The sequence below is a fragment of the Astatotilapia calliptera genome, chromosome 22, assembly GCF_900246225.1.
Source record: "Astatotilapia calliptera chromosome 22, fAstCal1.2, whole genome shotgun sequence".
NCBI classification, from domain to species: Eukaryota; Metazoa; Chordata; class Actinopteri; order Cichliformes; family Cichlidae; genus Astatotilapia; species Astatotilapia calliptera.
The window spans coordinates 4,750,295-4,769,913 of record NC_039322.1 but is presented as its reverse complement, the minus strand read 5'-3'; the positions used below and the strand labels follow the sequence as shown (position 1 = coordinate 4,769,913).

Here is a 19,619-nt window from a genome sequence, read left to right as displayed (position 1 = left end):
TACCAGTTTCTGTACACTCCAGCCTCCTCTGTGCCATGTGAATGGATTTTCCTTAAGGCAGGAGAAATTATCTCCACGAAAAGGAACAGGTTCGACCATCGCACAGTGGAACAAATGTTCTTCTTAAATACAAATGGAAAAGGGTTACCTTAAATGCATCATGTTTTTAATTTGCAAGTTCATAAGCATTTTCCCTTTCCAGTTCACAATCAATTCTACCCCCAGGTCAAAAATATGTATAGGAAAATTTCCCTAATGTAATATTATTTATAAATATACCCGTCTAGCGATTAACTGCATAAGTACATGGAGGCGGGACCTCACAGCAGAAGTATACTCCATAATGTGTTGTACATTATTATATATATATTACATGTAACGTGGTATTTTTTTCAATTATTGTATTTACCAACATCAAGAAATCACAAGCAAAGAAATATTTAAACAAGGAAAGTTTACTGGTCAAAATTATTTATTAAATAAATAAATGACATTTTTGTCACCCCAAAAAATACACGTTTAAAGCAACACAACGGTGGCCCAATATCAGACAGAATTCCACTCTGTAGCGATTGCCAACGCTACAGAGAAGCAGTTGGTTTAATTTTGTGGATTCAAGCTGCTCTTCATATTTTTGGCCACCAGATGTCACCAGAGAGGACCGTGTTGAAAAGCTTCGAGTAATGAACCGTTTTTCAATACAAGCTTCAATGCTTCAGAAAGCTTCATTTGACCATCATTACATTATCCTGTCACCGTGGGGTACGCCAGTGTGTCTTGTTGAACGGACCCAGAAGCAAACACTGAAGAGGAGTTGCAGTTTTTAACAAAAAGCAATCCTTTATTTGGATGATGGCACGAGAAAAACTTGGGGGGGGGGGGGAACTATGAAACACTATAACGGTATATAAACAATGCTCATGTTAAAAAAAGAAGGAAAAATTGCCCTTATTATTGTTCCAGGTCTTTATGGACAGTATCCATTCCACTGCCAGCTACTGTGTACAAGTCATAACCAACAACCTTCTATATGTTGGTGTTATTTTCCTGCTACTCGGGTCATACAAGTCTTTGGCCTTAAAGGAAGATGATCCGTCTGTTGACTAAATAAACAACAGCTAAACTCAAAATAAAGTGATCGCTTTCATAGAATCTCAAAGAGCACTCTGTCCCATAAGTTTGTGTCATTGCCTGTTTTTCTTTAAGCCTTAAAATGCTAATGCATTTGACCCTTATGACAAGAAAAATCACACTGCCCTTACATTTACTGATGAGAGGGATCTGCAAAGCTGGACTTCGGGTCACTCATGGTCACTCATCAAAGCTGTGTAGTGTCCCCGGACTAAACCTCTGGGTGCAAGGACATAGTCTTGTGTGGGGACACCAAAATGTGGAGATGGACAAGTCCATCCTGTTGCTCCTTTATCCATGTTCACATGTGCCAGAGCTGGAGTCCAGCTGGTCTCTTTCTGCCTCTGTGACTGACATGGACGAGTCCTCAGAGGAGGCTGGAGAGCAGTTTTCTCTCTCAGAGTGCACAATCGTTTCCAGAGTCTGCTGTATGCTGTACAGTCTAGTTTTACTTTAGTTCTTGCTCCCGGGATAACTTTTGCAGCTCCAAAAGGTTAGCATAATTTATTATTATTAAACTAGTTTATAATTCAAAGAATGGTCTTCTAAGACAAAATAAGTTAGACATCACACACACACTTGTTTTCATATCTTAGTGAGGACATCTCATTCACATAATGCTTTCCTTAACCCTAACCATTAAAATATGAACGCCTAATCCTAACCCTCAGCCTAAACCTAATCATAACCTAATTATAAACTTGACACCCAACCACAAGCTGCTATGGATAATAAAAACAAGTAGCATCATCTGGTGGACGAACATAAAAATTGAAAGCACGTAGTGCAGAAAAAGAGTCATAATAAAAAGGAATACATTAACTGACATTTTTTGTCCTTAGAATCAAATGTGTCGCTTTTGTGTGGCTTAGACATTTTAGTCTAATTTAATGAACTGGGGTAAGTCTAAAATATTATATAAAAAAAAGAATACCATCAGGCAAATATGAACTTATTTTAGCACAGCAAAATGGCACGAAAATGGGAGGGAATCGGGGTCTTTCACGATCCTATCTTTTCCGAGATATGAAGTGTATGTATATGTATTATGCATATGTATATGTAATATGTATTCTTTTTTTTAAATTAACGTCATATACAATTAAGTAGCACAAATGGACAAACAGCTGTGTCAGTGAGGGGAATTTAATTCTGGCCGTAAAAGTATTAACAGTTTGTATTGTGACTTTTCACTGGATCACTCGTGTCTGCAGGCTGACAATACTGCACCAAATGTTACATTGACAGGAATAATACATAATAGATATCCTAACAGTCTCCCCAACTCTGGTTTCCTAATGTTTACATAGAGACAATACAATTTCTCGCATACTACAAGACTTACAGGAATTAGGCTTATTTAAATCATCAAAGCTTCTTCTTCCAGTTTCAGTTTATGGCAGGTTATTAATCCCATATCAGTGGACATGCAACAGAGAAGGAGAGGGGAGGAATCTGAACCTTGTACTCTGTCGGGCTTTCAAAAGCAACGTCCACCAAATTCACGGTTACCAATGCTGCTTTCAGGATAACGAGGAAATGAAGTTATTTTTGCTGTTTTTCTTCTGCCGTGATTTATTTGCAGGTAAGAAAAACTTAAATTTTGAAGCTGTGACAGCAGGCTCACCTGACCTCCAGCAGCGTGTTTAGTAAGCGTCGATAATTACCATGATCCCAATGTAAATTTCAATATTCACTTTGTGGAATAATAATGATACAGAACAGGATGGAACAGGACGTGGATCAGCAATGGAATTTTATTGGCACTGTAGCATTTTTATTTTTTTTTCTCCCCCCTCCTCCTTCAAGCTCTGGTCCTACCAGAGGCCTGTGAGTTGATAACGAGCTGATAACGTGACTGTGTTAGTGTTTCATTTTAATGTCTGAATCTTAAAATATGTAAAATAGACTAATAAGTTCCATAGCTTAACACCCCCCGCATTTTTACATATTAGACATTATCTTCATTACCACAGATATCTGATGTCTTGTGTTCTTCTATCGTACAGCTGTTACACATATACTATTTGTGTTTAATAGTGGAAAAGTAATAACAATGTAATAATACAGCTCTCCTCTGGATAAGTCCTCACACATTTCTAACAAATGAGTTTACCTGTATAGAAAACCATACTGATTTTTCTTTACCATCATTCTTCTTCTCACATTCATCTTACCTGCCACTGGACACGTGGCCTCATCTGGTCAATATTTAAGCCACTAATATGAGCTGTTCTTTTATGTAATCACTGAAATAAACTAACTGCATCTGTGTATAGGCTACACATTAGCGCACTTCTGGTAGACGACTCAAAGACTCACAAGTGCATCATCATGCTAATTTGGCCTGTCAGTCACAAAACTGACACTGCATCTCTTTAATGAGATGAAACAGCAGTTTTTCTTTTGACTGGACCGTATTAAATTTGGCACTCGTTATCTAGATATACTAGATCACTGATTAGGTCTTTATTTAATCCATGAAATACTCTTAAAGTAACAACTGAATTTCAAATGATCAACCTAAATATAATATTTTTTTTGTCCTCACTTAGAAAAAACAAAGTGGACTACACCTCTGTTAGGCTGCTGACATTGTTTGCATATTTTTAACTATAAAACAATATTGTTTGTCTCACAGCAAAACACTCACTGAAGCATGTGGCCACTGGATCGTCAGGAGTCGCAAACATATCAGAGTTTTTGAGTGAAATGGTGTTTGATGGCATTCAGGCGGGTTACTGTGACAGCAGGAAAAAATTACTAGAACCAAGACAGGACTGGGCAAAGAAAATATTAGATGACAACCCTCAGCAGCTGAAGTCTTTGACTGTACAGTGTTTTGTGACTATGCCAAACTTATTCCGAGCCTGGATTTTTGGTTTACAGCAGCAGTTCAACCAACCTGCTGGAGGTAAAGTATTTCCTGTTATGCCTCATGTCAGATCATTATAAAACATTAGATATAACAAAGCAAAACAAGACTTTATAACAAAAAGTTTTTTGTTAATCATGAAAGATTTCAAGTTTTAATTTCGTTGGCCTCTTTCTTATTTGAGACCTTAAAACCATCATAAAAATACAAAAGTTTGTGTTAAAAAATGTTAAGATTTCAATTTTACTTATTTTAACAATAATAATATAATATAATACAATAATAACAATCTTAAGAAAATATACATATCTCTATCTTTACATTCTTCTAAGATGACTCCTATGCTGAATCATTTTGTTTCTCTTGTCCTTCTAAACCTTTTTTGTTTTAAACACAAATAACCAGACGTTAATTTGAATCTGCAATGTTTTTCAATTGATTAAATTATTCAACTACTAATACTCAAATCTTGGAGAATAGTAGTGCCTCATACAATGCACAACATTAATGCAGTTCACTGCAGTCTTTGTTTTCTTTCTGTCTCATCAGGTATCCACATTTTACAGAGTGTAAGTGGCTGTGAATGGGATGAAAGCACTGGAGAGATGATCAACTTTTTACGGTATGCTTACAATGGAGAAGACTTTCTTGAATTTGATATGAAGACATTAAGGTGGATCGTACTGAAACCAGAGGCTGTCATTACCAAACAGAGATGGGACACTGATGAAAATAGAATAAAATACACCGTCAAGTTCCTCAGTACGACTTGTCCAAAGTGGCTGAAGATGTCTTTGGAAAGTGGGAAACGTTCCCTGCAGAGAACAGGTACAGTCACATAAGCTGATGTAGCTTCAAGGATGCTGTGGTGTTTATTTTGTGTTGCATCGTTTTCTAATAATACAGGTCTCTTTTAAAAGAAAATGGCACAAAAGTTTAAGCTGATTTCATATTTAATGATTTAGAAAGTAACTGAAACTGGGCTGGATCTCCTGTACATTTGTAAGATTTTATCAACAGTTTGATCAGAAACATTTTCAGGCACAAGTAGAATTTTCAAACGACATGCATCAGCAACCACTCTGTTATTTCTTTTCTATTTATTGTTTAATTTTCCCAGATACATTTTTGTCTTGCATGTATGACAGTGTTTTAACTGATGATGCTCTAATGTGTCATTTTTTTGTCAAATAAATGTCTGCAATTATTTATTAGATGTTATCAAGATGCTATAACATTGTCAGATTTGGAAAAAACGAAACCCTTCTTGTTATCCTTTTGATATTTTCTTCTCTTTCTCTCTCTCCAGTTCTTCCCTCAGTGTCTCTCGTCCGGAAGTCTTCCTCCTCTCCAGTCAGCTGCCACGCTACAGGTTTCTACCCTCAAAGAGCCGTGATGTTCTGGAGGAAAGATGGAGAGGAGCTTCATGATGGTGTGGATCCTGGAGAGATCCTCCCCAACAATGATGAGACCTTCCAGATGTGTGTTGATCTGAATGTTTCATCAGTCACAACAGAAGACTGGAGCAGATACGACTGTGTGTTTCAGCTCTCTGACGGCGATGACATCATCACCAAACTGGATAAAAAAGTGATCAGAACCAACTGTGGAAAAATAATACCTGTCAGAGGTGAGAGAAACGTTTTGTTTGCTGTCTCGAATATAATGCTTGACTTTTTTGTCCTATATTTAATCCCAGGAGGAACAGCTGTCACTGTGGGGAAAATGAATGTCTTAATTTTTTTAATTATTATGTATTACAATCATTTTCTCTCTTTCATTGTAAATATAAACTGTTACTGTTATTATTATTATTATTATTATTATTATTATTATTATTATTATTATTATTAAGAAACCCATTGTTGCAAAAGTTTCAAATCAGGTTAATTTACATAGCACCAAATCAGAATAAAAGAAGAAAACCCCAGCAATCAAACTACTGTCTATAAGCAACACTTTAACAGGCTTAGAGAGGGGCAGCTATCTGCATCGACTGGTTTAGGGTGAGGGAAAGAGAAAAGAAGAGATATAAGAGAGCATGAAGCAGATAAATCACAGACTAACGTAGAAAGAAGAGAACAATGTGATGACATGTTACAGTGATTTATAAACACGTGGGGAATTAAGAGTAAAGAGGAAATGCTCAGTGCATCACAGTGCATCACAGTGTATCATGTGACTTCCTAGAACAATCTGAACCTATAGCAGCATAACTAAAGGAGGTATAGAAAGTCACCTGATCTAGCCTTCACTATAAGCTTTATCAAAAGCAGAGATAGTGTCTGTCTCCTGAATCCAAACTGGAAGCTGGTTCCACAGAAGAGAGGCCGGAAAGCTGAAGGCTCTGTCTCCCATTCTACTTGTAAATACTGTAGAGAGTATGTTATGAGAGAAATATTGTTGCTTTTTAAAGCTTTTTAGGAAATATTTAGGGGAAATTGATAATAATGAATGACAGTAATCCGGCCGAGAAGTATTTAATCTATGAACTCGTTTTTTAGGATCACTCAGACAGATGTTTCTCATTTTAGAAATATTGCACACACTACGTATTAATTTAATTTGAACACTGAAGGATATATCCTGTTCAAAAATGACTCAGAGATTTTTCAGCAAAGCCATCCAGACTAAATATCTGGTTAGAAGATTTTTACAGCCAAATGCAAGATTCTATGTTTTTAAAATATGCTGTCAGTTTAAGAGATTTGTATCAAATATGTGACAAATTACTCTTCATTTACCTAAACAAACTGAAAACTATCAGATAGATTCAAAACACATTTAAAACAGAACAAATGATCAGTTAGCTGTTTTACAACTACTCTTCCAGGATATTTTAAATATTACTTTATTTTATTACTTTACTCGTAAATATGTTTATTCTAACCTGCTTCATCTGCAGATTTGATTTTGTTTGTCTGTTTTTACTGAGCAGAGAATCCCTCTGACAGGATGATCTCCATCATTGCTGCAGTGGTTGTTCCAGTTCTTCTCATCCTTTTTGCTGTTGTTGGATTTGCTGTTTACAAGAAGAGGAAAGGTCAGAGAATCAAAGGAGCTGAGTTTATCAATGAACCAGGACCAGCAGTGCATGGTTCAGTTATATTATTTCTTTGGTATTGTTTATATTAGACACTTTTATTTTTGAATATATATGACAGAAACTTTGATTGTAATGTAGAACAAATGCCTGAAATGATTGCTTTTCTTTTTATTTCAGGCAGAAACTCAAGTTCACCGTGTAAGTACAACTTGTTTTACTCTGATATACAGTTTATGTATTTTATAAAGAATACCAGTGATTTTTCTTCTTTGGAAATAACAGTGCCTGGCAACACTGCTGAACTGTTGGAGAAACTGAAACAAGATCCACACATACAAACACAGGACCCAGAAAACAGTGTTCAAATCTTCAGTTAAACGAACACATAGAAGAAGAATAGTTTGTTTATGTGAACTTTATTTTTTGTGGAAAAACCGTTTTTCTCTTTTTGTTTTTTAATCCAAAGGATTGTTCAGTCATTCAAGTCAAACAGTTTTCATGTTTCACTATATTTTAACTGTTCTGTCTATAAATAATTTACTTGCACCATTTTGGTTATTCATTTATTCAGCAGAGAAGGTCAATAACGTAACCACCTCCTTCATCACGTTGGTTTCTTTCATTATATTTTTCATGACTGGAGACCTGGCTTATAATAACAGCAACAATAAAAAGTAATAAAATAAAATGAGGTAAAATATTTACATTTTATTTTTTTTAATTTTTTTTTTTCTTTCAACTCTGCTATTTATTAGAAATTTTAAAGTTGAAACTGTTTTCTTCATGGAGTTATATTCTCAGTTAAATAATTCCTTTTTAATGGTATTACAAACATTGCAAGAGGTGCTATGTGTCTATTTCTTTATGAATCACACACACACTGCTGTTTTCTGTTGACCATTGTTTAGTTTAAACAATGCTGAGAATTGTTGGGTTTTCTAACATAAAGAGACACTGAGGTCCATCCACTGTCCATCAGAGAAACATGCTTTTGAAAATAAAACCCACTGATATGGAATAGCTATGTTTGACAGTGTGAAGATCAAACTGGATAACATCTACTCACAGATAATGAGTGTAATACAGTTACATAGTGAGTGAAGTAAAGTTAAAGTATTATAAATTCTATTTATAATCTTTAATTCTATTTAGAGTAAAATTCATGTTACATGGAACATCATTAAGATATGACAATGATAACAGAGGCCAGTAGGTGTCACTGTAGAGTCAGGTGTCAGATTGCATCAAAACCTCAAAACAATTCTGGCAGTTGTTGAAAGTTTTCTTAAAAACTCTGAAAACTGATAAATATTTGAAAATATATTTCAAAGTAACTGAGAAACATGTATGCTCAGGCAAAATCTGTCACATGTCAGTGGCAAATAAAAAGTTAACAACACAATTAACACTTATTAATGAATTCCTGGAACTGGCACAGTCTGTCACAAAAAACTCATTGAGGCTGCGTAACAGACCTTCATAATTCAGTTATGGAACTATTTATTTAAAAAAAAAAAAGTACACATTTTTGCATTTACTTGTTGATTTCTTTTTTATTTTCCTTTTGTAAATGAATTTGTATTTTTTAAAAAAAGAGACTGTGGGAGAGAGAAATTCGACAGGTTTCTGTAAAACAAAACATGTAAAAAGATTTAACACTTGATTTGGTGCATAAAGTTTGCTACTTTGTCAACTGTCTTGATGAGTTGTTTCTTATCTCATGTGTTAAAACCACATCTATGTTACGTCTGGAACTTTTTCTCTCAACCAAGAATGACGTTAGTAACGTTTGCAAACTGTACAAAAGATCACCTTCCCAAAAGACATAGTCATGATAGTGCAGGTAGTCATGAGAGTGCTTATCAAACCAGTGTACCTCCTTTCATAAAAGGTTAAGAAAATGAGTGGCTTGATTGTTTCTATATGTATCTGACAAAATAAATAAATAAAAAGGACTCTATCGGGAAGTGACAAAGTCTGTGTAAGTGGGAATAAGGATATAACCAATGGTGGAATGCTAGAAGCTTGATTGGCAATGGTCCTTTTTTGAACCAACCAATTTTCAGTTAGAATGAGGAAACAGGTCCTACAGGAGTCATGGAGGTTTGTTAAAGATATCATCACTTTCAGGGTAATAGACACTGCATCTGAACTGGACGTTTTGGCTGGAAAGTGAAATATAATAGATAATCCATGCAGAAAAGTAGAGCTCAACTGACTTGAGGAAATAGGTGTAAATAAAAGGAGCGCTCTGTGTTGTAGAGGCATCAGTGCACATATGTGTTAAGGGGAAATGGCAACAGCAATTTCAAAGGTCAGGTGGTTCAGACCTGAGAGAGTTCCACAGGAGCGTGGATTTGTGACATAACAGACTTGAGAAATTTAACAAGCAAGATAATTATTATGTGTGTGGAGTTTGTGGCAGTATTGTAACATAAATCTTTCACAGGAAAATAATTCAGGGTGTAAAATCAGAAAGTTAATTCCTAAATAAATGGGAATGGCAAAGAGGAAGACTGGTAAGTCCTGCTTTGAGTAGCAAAGAGGATGTGGCACCAAGAAGAAAATGTCATACGTTTGCTGTTGTGCATTGTTCCAGTAGTTTAACTGAGGAAAGGAGCCAGGGGGAAAGAAAACCCTATGATTCAATAATTCGTTTCTGGACTTTATGTTTTTACCTTTGTGGATTACCTGCCAACAGATAACCAAACGTTTCACTTTGAGTCCAGTCTTCAGTCTTTAGTGTAATTGTCAGCCCAACACATTATTATCATTATTATTATTATGAAATATTATTGTCGACGAATCATCTATTTTTTTTTTAATTTCAAGAGGAATATAACCTGCTTTTCAATTTTTGCCTATTATATTTTCATATTAAATTACATTTTTTTTAAACCAAAACAATGACATTATTTCTTTATGAAGAAAAAAGTGCTGAACTGATACTACATTTTTAGAAACAATTTTATGCACGCTCGTCACTTAGCATGTATGTCAGGGACAGGATAAAAGAGAGAAAACAACCTACACTTATAAATGTATATGTGTCTATATAATTAGGACTTTTCCTGTGAAAGGAACAGGAAGACGCCCTTATCCCACACACACTGAACCTTTTTTTTTTTTTTTTTAACTTTATTCACGTACTGAACCTAACGGGTTTCCAGTAACGGTACATCGAGAGTAAACAAGATCAACAGTTATTCTAACAGTAACTACAAGATGAGGACAGGATGACTTTATTCTCGCGGCTTCTTTTCTTTCTGTTTCATCTGCAGGTAATAAAACCTTTTGAATCTTTTAGCTCTAACAGCTTTTCACATCTGCAGCGCGTTTGCTTTAACGTTGTGTTAGTCTGACCTTTGTTAACTGAACTTCCTCACCCACATTCAGGAATAATAACCGAATCCTCTTCTTATAGATTTAAACGTAGTTTTTATTGCTAATCTTGTCTCACAGTTGGTCTTTGCTCACACTTGAAATAACTAAAAAAATAACTACAGGAGTTATATTTTTCATACTTTTTGGATATTTTATTTATCTAATCTTATAACATATTAAAATGCTTGTTTCACAGTGAAACACTCGCCGATAAATCACTTCACCGGATCTGCTGGAGTCCCAAACGTCACACAGTTTGTGGGTATTGCTGTGGTTGATGGCGTCGAGGCAGTTTACTTGGAGTGGTACAAACGTGAGTGCTTTAACATTCAGCCAAGCGCCTACAGAGCGCGGATTATTAGTTTGAAACAGCAGTTCAACCATAGTGAAGGTTACGGTATTTATTTATTTCTTCTTATATACCTTCTGTCTGATTATTATAAACCATGAGATACACCTAAGGAAAACTATTTTGCTAGTCGTGAAAGATTTAAAGTTTTAATGTTGTGCTTCTCAGATGAGATCAGGAATGATCAGACTTTACTAATATCAACATCTCTTAAAAACCATGACAAAACAATGCATTTACAGAATTGTTCAAAATTTTAGTCTTTTAGATTAATATATGTATCATAGTTCAGTCTCTCTCTCTCGTTCCACGTTTTTGCATCTTACAGATTAGAAGTGGCTGTGAATATGAGGAAAGCACTGGAGAGAAGTCTGGCTTTTTGAAGTATGGCTTTATTGAACCGGATCTGAAGACACTGTCATGGGCTTCACTGAAGGCTGACGCTGCCAAACAGAGCTGGGATGCTGACAGTAATAAAACAAAGCTAAATGAAGTGTTCCTCACTGACATCTGTCCAGAGCGGCTGAAGATGTTTTTGGACGGTGGGAACAGCTCCCTGCAGAGAACAGGTAGAATCACATGACCTCGTGAATGCAGTGGTGTTTATTTTATTTTGAGTTATCTTTCTAACAACACAGTTATCTTTTAAAGGACAAAGCTTTGAGGCTAATTTTGTATTTAATGATTTTGAAGGTGAATGAAAAAAGTTGTGTACAAACACTGCTCTACTGCTACATTTTATGGACAATTATAGTTTCACATTTCTATCAGTAAGTTTGACACAAGACACAAATAAGGAAACAGAAATTTGTGGTGCACTGTTACTTATAGTGTGTTCTAATAATCAAGACCAGGTGACCAGCACACACAGCATTATGGACACTCGTGGTTTTCTCCAGTTTTAACATTATAACATATATTCTTTATAGTTCTACACTAAGTCTATGTATATCAATCCATTGGGTAGTTTTTATCCTTTATTTGTAGGTAAGGGGCCTCTCTGAAAAAGTGAGATATTCATAACTGATAATCAGTTATTTGCATGGGCAGCAAAATGTCAAGCTTCAACAAAAGAAACAAAAAAACAAACTCAAATGCAGACTTGAATTGAGAAAACAGGAGCTCTGATGAAAGCTGATCAGAACAAACTGCTGCCAAAAAAAGAATCTAGAAAAGAACAAAGACTATGGAGTCGACTACTGGGTCAAATCATGTCAAAACAGACAAACTGACAACTGTCAGAGGAAGAGACACGGCTGCATGCACACACAGAGCTGATTGGACACATGTGAAACCAGGGAGGAAAAGTAAAGCCAGAAGAAGAAGCTCAGAACGAGTTGTGTCTTTGTGGATCCAGATAGAGTGTACAATAGATCATATGACAGATGGAAGCAGGCAGGAGTCTCTGTGGGTTGTGATATTTGCAAATAATGTTGTGATCTGTAGTGAGAGCAAGTGGAAGAGAGCCTGGAGAGGTGGAGGTGTGCTCTGAAGAAAAGAGGAATGAAAGTCTGTTAAAGCACGACAGAATATACACGTGTGAATGAGTGGGAGGCAGGTAGAAAGAGACAGAGTGGAGTGGGTGGAGACGAGTGTCAGGAGCATTCAGCAAGACTGAAAGAGAAGGTTTACAAACTGGCAGTGAGACATGCTATGAGGTATGGTTTGGAGACAGTGGCATTAACGAAAAGACAGGAGGCAGAGCTGAAGATGTTAAGATGTTCAGAATGGACAAAATTAAAAATGAATCCCTCAGAGGGGTAGCTCAGCTCAGGCAGGGCAGTTTGGAGATGAAGCTAAAGAGGCGAAGCTGAAATGGTTTGGACGTGTGCACCGGACGGGTAGAGGATATTTTAAGATGAAGGATGTTAAATGTGAAGGTGCCAGGCCGGAGGAGAAGAGGAGCCTCATGGATGTAGTGAAGGACAAGCAGAGGGTTGGTGTGACAGAGAGGTGAGACTGAGGTAGATAATCTGCAGTTGTGCCCATAAGGAGAGGAACTGAAAGAGTTCTTCAGCGTTTTCCAAACAGTGTATTCTCCAACTTTTCTTTTAGCTTCAGCTGCTGGTGGATGGATGGATTTACATGATTTTATATTAATGTTTGTGATTAAAAGAATGATTTTACATGAACCGAACCCATGTGTTTTCATTTAGTGCATTCATGAGTTCAACATTTCCATTCGTGCAGTAGTTACTGATAATATATCTGTGTTTCTAAAGTTGCATTTAGTTTAGATTGTGCCATGATACATCCGTATCCAGCTGCTAATAAGCTGGTGACACTCACTCTGTTTTGAATTACAGATTTAGTTTTGATTTTCACATCTTCACAGTTCATGTCAGTTATTTTCTACTGCTGCAGCCATGTTTTTCATCTAACACTTGTTTCACTGTCAGTGTTTCTTTTTCTCTTTATTGAATTTCTTGTTTATTCTCATCTTCTTTCTTTACCTGTTTTTCCTTTCTCATTATTATTTCTTTCATCCATTCTCACTCTCTGACTTTCCCACCCTCCCACTCTCCAGTTCCTCCTTCAGTGTCTCTCCTCCAGAGGACTTTCTCCTCTCCAGTCAGCTGCCACGCTACAGGTTTCTACCCAGACAGAGCCGTGATGTTCTGGAGGAAAGATGGAAAGGAGACCGATGAAGTTGTGCCCCACAGAGAGATCCTCCCCAACAATGATGGGACCTTCTAGATGAGTGTTGATCTGAATGTTTTATCAGTTCGACCAGAAGACTGGAGCAGATACGAGTGTGTGTTTCAGGTCTCTGATTTCAAGAAGAACATTCTCACCAAAGTTTTTGTTTGGAATCCAAGAATTGCAGCTGTTACTACTGAATAACTAATGGAGATTCTAATAGACAAGAAGAAACAAATTCAGTGCTTGTATATATAAAGTTATAACTGTTTTTTTATTCCAAAAATGCAAGATATCAATGTTATCAGTATTCTTAAAACGAATCCAGTTTAAATTTCAGGTTCACAGTTTATACCAGGGGTGTCAAACTTATGACCCGTGAAACCAAACAAGCAGGAAAGATGAAGAAGAAATTAGCATCAAAACAACAAGACAGGGGTGGTTGTTACAAGGATAAGTGGAAAAGAATGGATGGATGTATTTCAATTAGTTCAATTAGTCAGTATTGTATAAAGAAATAACAAGTACTATTGTTGGGAAGCCTATCAGTGACACCTTGTGAAGTTAATCACAATCACTTTATTGGTTGCTCTTCCAGCTTAAGCAACACAGCAGCCAATTTAACTAGTGATTCTGAGCCTTACAGTGCACTGGACATTTCCTTCTGTGTGGTGGCCAGCATTGTTATGCTAGTCTAGGCAGTTTAATGAACATTCTTGTGTCTTTCTGAAGGTGTTATTAATTATTCACATTTACAAATTCTGTTTGTATTGTTGTCTAATTATTGTTGTCCCACCGGGAGGAGAAACTTGGGTCCAAAATGGGATCCTATTGGTGGCTCAGCTTGTTAATAAAGAGGGACAATTACTTACTTACATACAACAAATTCCTTGCACTATATCATTTTCCAGTCAGTGGAATTCTCAGTGGTGCTTGATGTCATTTCCTCAGATACTTTAATGTTATATAAAAACACTGACAGCTCAATATCTACCTCAGTCGCTCTCCCCGATCCAGCTGAGTCAGCAGTGGGGAAAATCTGCTTTTCCCAGGAACAATAAGAGAATATGTAGTTTATTCCAAGAAGATATCGTTTCTCTCCCATATATAATATCGTACTGAAATCGATATGTTCCGGATATCAACTGGAAGACAGTCTGGATGATCCCCCATAAATATCTAACTGTAAATAAGGTGAATGAAGTTTAATTTCAAACTTTTCATAAATGTTACCCAGCCAGTCACCACATTGTAAAATTTAAAAGAGACATAAATAATAATTGCACTTTCAGTGGGGATCATCCAGAAACTGTGACACATCTTTTTTGGTACTGTTCTTCTAGACAGAGATTCTGGAAGGAATTTAGCAGGTTTGTTTTTGTCCATATTTTAAGGGAGTTTACGATGAGAAAATGTTTTATTCTGTTTCTTTAAGTTCCCCAAGAAGAGCGATAAATGTTTTTTTTAATAGATTTGTTAATATTTTTTGCTAAATTTTTTATCCATAAATGTAAGTTTTCTGATAAAATATCATATTGCTGTCGTTTTCTAAAGGATGTGGAATTGTACATAAAATCAATATCAGACTCCACCAACAAAAAGGCCCTCAAAACAATACAAATATGTGAATTTTTGCATGTATTCATATAATTATTTCTTTACCCCTGGTTTTGTGCGTTCATGTCCTTTTCTTTTGTATACTTCATCTGTTTGTATGTTTTGTACTCATTGTTTGTTCAATAAAGTTCATTAAAAAAAAATCCCACTGACAGTGTATACAAAGTTTGACCATGGTTCAGAGGTTGCTCAGCAGAGAGTGATTTAACCCTTTCATGCATGAATTATGACAACCATAATCAGTTTTTTTTCATAAGTATTTTTATTCATCATTAGGCATGAAAAAAAGATTTTTGAACTTGATTTTTTTTTAAACATGTACTTTTCATGTTTTTACATGTCCACTTAAATGGACAACATATGTTTTGACTTATGATTTTGACAAATGAATGAATAATATTCACTGTGTTGTGTTTATGTGCAAGTATACCATCAACACTGATACAAATACAAGAAAACAGCCTATGAATAGCTGTCCACTGTAGTGACCACTATGCGTGAAAGGGTTAAAATTGTGCTGATCAACGAGAGTGAAATGGACTGCTACGATTGCTCAGAATTAAGCACGTGAGAATGTTATAAACGTTACCGTTTTGGGTTTTTGTTTTGTTTTTTAAAAAAAAGGAAAACACATTCTGTCTTTTTTAACACTGGACGCTAGTCTTGATTTCGAGGACTTTTACTGTGAAAGAAAGGAACAGGAAGACGCTGTTTTTACACGTACGGTACATAAAACCTAACGGGTTTCTAGAATTGAACCGCTCAGCGAAAATTAACAGCAAAATTATTCTAGCAGTAATTACAGGATCACGATGAAGACAATATGTTTTTATTCATGTTGCTTCTTTTTTTATTCCACGTCATCTGCAGGTAAAGAGAAAATATTTTGAACTCATCTGACCCAGAGCAGGGCGTCAACTTTCGCTTTACTTTAAAGCTCTTTTTAGCCTGATTTTCACGAAAATAACTGCTGATAAAAACCTCACCAAAACGAATACCTTTTTTATTACTCACTGTGTGATAACGGAAACTACAGCTGTGTTTGATTATCGCCGACGGTAGCAAAGTCTTTACTGTATAACGTGGTATATTTCGTGCCATAACATATTTGCCCCGTTGAACAAGTGTTTAGAAGGTTTTTGGATCAATACGCACATTACACACATTTTTATAGATGTTGGTTTAATAATTTAATGTCGACGTTACAAACGCATGCAAAACAGATGCAAACCAGATGACCAGATTTGGTCAAACATCTTCGTCAGAGTAAAAAGAATGGGGTTAATTTTGTCGTTGTTTTGCTTTTCTCTTGTCACATTTGATCACCGATCAAACAGTCCTCTTTTAGACTAATTTCCTTTGACTCCAGCGCCAATAATGCTAACTGAATCAGCAGGGACGTGCAGAGGGGGGGGGGGGGGGGGGGGGGCTAGAGGGGCTTGAGCACCCGCCCCTTTCCTGATGAGTGCCCAAAGTGCCCTTTTGTTGAGGCAACTTTTAAATTTTTTTTTATTTTATTTTTTTATGTGTGTGTGCGTGCGGAGTCCTGTCTGTGCCCCTCAACAATAATATTTAACTATTAATCACAGTTTTGCTAAATAAAAGGATCTGGCTTGCATCAGTCACATGATCACTATTAACCAATGATCGCCCTCGAGGGCAGAACGCGCTGGTTACGAGCCGGGAACGAGCTCACAAAGAGCACGCGCATTTTTTGCGGTCCGGAGCTGTAGGAGAAACACAAGTTAACTCAGAGACACAGACTGATGCGACAAAACCAGTAAGTAGGTGTACAGCGCACACTGTACTGTGTAGCACCCAGGAGTATTAGCTTATTACGTACACGTTGGTAAGCTGTCTTGTTGCTACTGACGAACTGAAACAAACGAGCGTGCTGTGTGTGCAACAGCGCGACAAACATTACCTGTCCTTTTATTAACTGCACAAGCAGTGCTGGTCACAGCTGCTGGCTACCTGTGTAAGGCTGTCATGGGTCTGTAGCTCTGTCACCGTTTTAGGGAACATATTTAGTTTTAAAGTAAGTTTCTGGGCATTTCCGGCCTTTCTGGGGGGATTATATTTCACTAAAAAACGATCTAATATGCATGTCCACATAATAATTATTATAATTATAATATATTAAAAACACACGCTGTATTTTAAAGAACATACATTAAGAAGCAGATTATATTAGATTTATATTTTAAATAAGACAAAAGTTGGATTTTACAGCAGTAAAATGATTGTATCTCTACAGTTTAAACATGTAATAAGCTTTGCCCCTGCACAGAGTGGATAGTGAAACAAATGGAATCATCATAAATACATTATTTCATATTTATTACTTCCCCCTCCTCATTGCTTTATTATTGTAGCTCTAGTAATAAATAATAATGTAAGGATTCTGGATCAGCACCATGATGCCCATAGTATATACAGTATTCTGAAGAAGGTCTAAAATGTCACTGTGTGTGTGTGCATGTGTGTGTTTTATTTAGATGGATTTTTAAAAAAAATATTACTCATGATATAACATTGTGCAGACATGGCTGGTAAGGACATGAGGAGGAAACAGCAGAGCTGTGTGAGGCTACTAAAGGCAGGGCTATAACATTTTTCTCTCATCATTTTATTATAGATTAAGTGCAAGAGTTGTTAGGTGTGGATAATTAGATTATAGTTTATTGCAATAGCAAGTTGTGCCTTGTTCTCAGATAGACAGCAAGTGGAGAGTGATATATGAAATGATGGGAAGGAAGGAAGAAGAGAAGCAAAGAGTGATTCACAGGCAGAGCCGAGTTTATGTCACAGTTTTTCGTTGCCTTATGGTTCCAAGCGCTGTCACCAATCTTTGCATTTTGTTATTATCTCATGACACTTGTTTAATCAGCTACCATCTCTCCTGTGGACTTTTTAATGTCTACAGTCTCAGATCAACACAGCCCTGCCCTTCCCATATTAGATTCTTGATGAATGTGTGTTGTTGTTATTCAGCCTGGTTCAATGTGCCCCTTTTTAACTTTGAGCACCCGCCCCTTTAAACCTCTCTGCACGGCCCTGTGAATCAGTATTTATATCCTGGGTAAAGTATTTATATCCTGGGTAATGTAAGATATATATTATATTCCAAGACAATGAGAATATTATATTTTTCATTGTTTCTATCCTATCTGAGTTATTGTGTTGAAGTATGGGGGAATACATATGTGACTAATATGAAACCATTATATTTATTACAGAAGAGAGCGCGTGTCAGGCTACATTTCACTGTGTGTTATACTTGTATAACTATGCATGTGACAAATAAAGAACCTTGAACCTTTCATGTTTTTACATGTCCACTTAAATGGACAACATACGTTTTGACTTATGATTTTGACAAACGAATGAATAATATACACTGTGTTGTGTTTATGTGCAAGTATACCATCAACACTGATACAAATACAAGAAAACAGCCTATGAATAGCTGTCCACTGTAGTGACCACTATGCGTGAAAGGGTTAAAATTGTGCTGATCAACGAGAGTGAAATGGACTGCTACGATTGCTCAGAATTAAGCACGTGAGAATGTTATAAACGTTACCGTTTTTTAAAAAAAAAAAAAAAAAAAAAAAGGAAAACACATTCTGTCTTTTTTAACACTGGAAGCTAGTCTTGATTTCGAGGACTTTTACTGTGAAAGAAAGGAACAGGAAGACGCTATTTTCACACGTACGGTACATAAAACCTAACGGGTTTCTAGAATGGAACCGCTCAGCGAAAATTAACAGCAAAATTATTCTAGCAGTAATTACAGGATCACGATGAAGACAATATGTTTTTATTCATGTTGCTTCTTTTTTTATTCCACGTCATCTGCAGGTAAAGAGAAAATATTTTGAACTCATCTGACCCAGAGCAGGGCGTCAACTTTCGCTTTACTTTAAAGCTCTTTTTAGCCTGATTTTCACGAAAATAAATTACTAATTTTCTGGAAACTGCGGATAAAAACCTCACCAAAACGAATACCTTTTTTATTACTCACTGTGTGATAACGGAAACTACAGCTGTGTTTGATTATCGTCGGCGGTAGCAAAGTCTTTACTGTATAACGTGGTATATTTCGTGCCATAACATATTTGCCCCGTTGAACAAGTGTTTAGAAGGTTTTTGGATCAATACGCACATTACACACATTTTTATAGATGTTGGTTTAATAATTTAATGTCGATGTTACAAACGCATGCAAAACAGATGCAAACCAGATGACCAGATTTGGTCAAACATCTTCGTCAGAGTAAAAAGAATGGGGTTAATTTTGTCGTTGTTTTGCTTTTCTCTTGTCACATTTGATCACCGATCAAACAGTCCTCTTTTAGACTAATTTCCTTTGACTCCAGCGCCAATAATGCTAACTGAATCAGTATTTATATCCTGGCTAAAGTATTTATATCCTGGGTAATGTAAGATATATATTAGATTCCAAGACAATGAGAATATTATATTTTTCATTGTTTCTACCCTATCTGAGTTATTGTGCTGAAGTATGGGGGAATACATATGTGACTAATATGAAACCATTATATTTATTACAG

General features: G+C 36.2%; 2 protein-coding genes across 2 annotated transcripts; both read left to right on the top strand.

Moving 5' to 3' along the window:
- Positions 1 to 2,670: 2,670 nt before the first annotated feature.
- Positions 2,671 to 7,429, top strand: LOC113015193 (major histocompatibility complex class I-related gene protein-like). Its single transcript, XM_026157143.1, has 7 exons — positions 2,671 to 2,716; positions 3,773 to 4,045; positions 4,556 to 4,834; positions 5,316 to 5,636; positions 6,945 to 7,049; positions 7,230 to 7,250; positions 7,335 to 7,429. The coding sequence occupies exons 1-7, from the start codon at positions 2,671 to 2,673 to the stop codon at positions 7,427 to 7,429; spliced, it is 1,140 nt and encodes a 379-aa protein (XP_026012928.1).
- Positions 7,430 to 10,201: 2,772 nt separating this feature from the next.
- On the top strand, positions 10,202 to 14,840 carry LOC113015215 (major histocompatibility complex class I-related gene protein-like). The gene is made up of 4 exons (XM_026157168.1): positions 10,202 to 10,333; positions 10,633 to 10,749; positions 11,114 to 11,354; positions 13,313 to 14,840. The coding sequence occupies exons 2-4, from the start codon at positions 10,714 to 10,716 to the stop codon at positions 13,480 to 13,482; spliced, it is 447 nt and encodes a 148-aa protein (XP_026012953.1). The 5' UTR covers positions 10,202 to 10,333; positions 10,633 to 10,713; the 3' UTR covers positions 13,483 to 14,840.
- Positions 14,841 to 19,619: the final 4,779 nt, after the last annotated feature.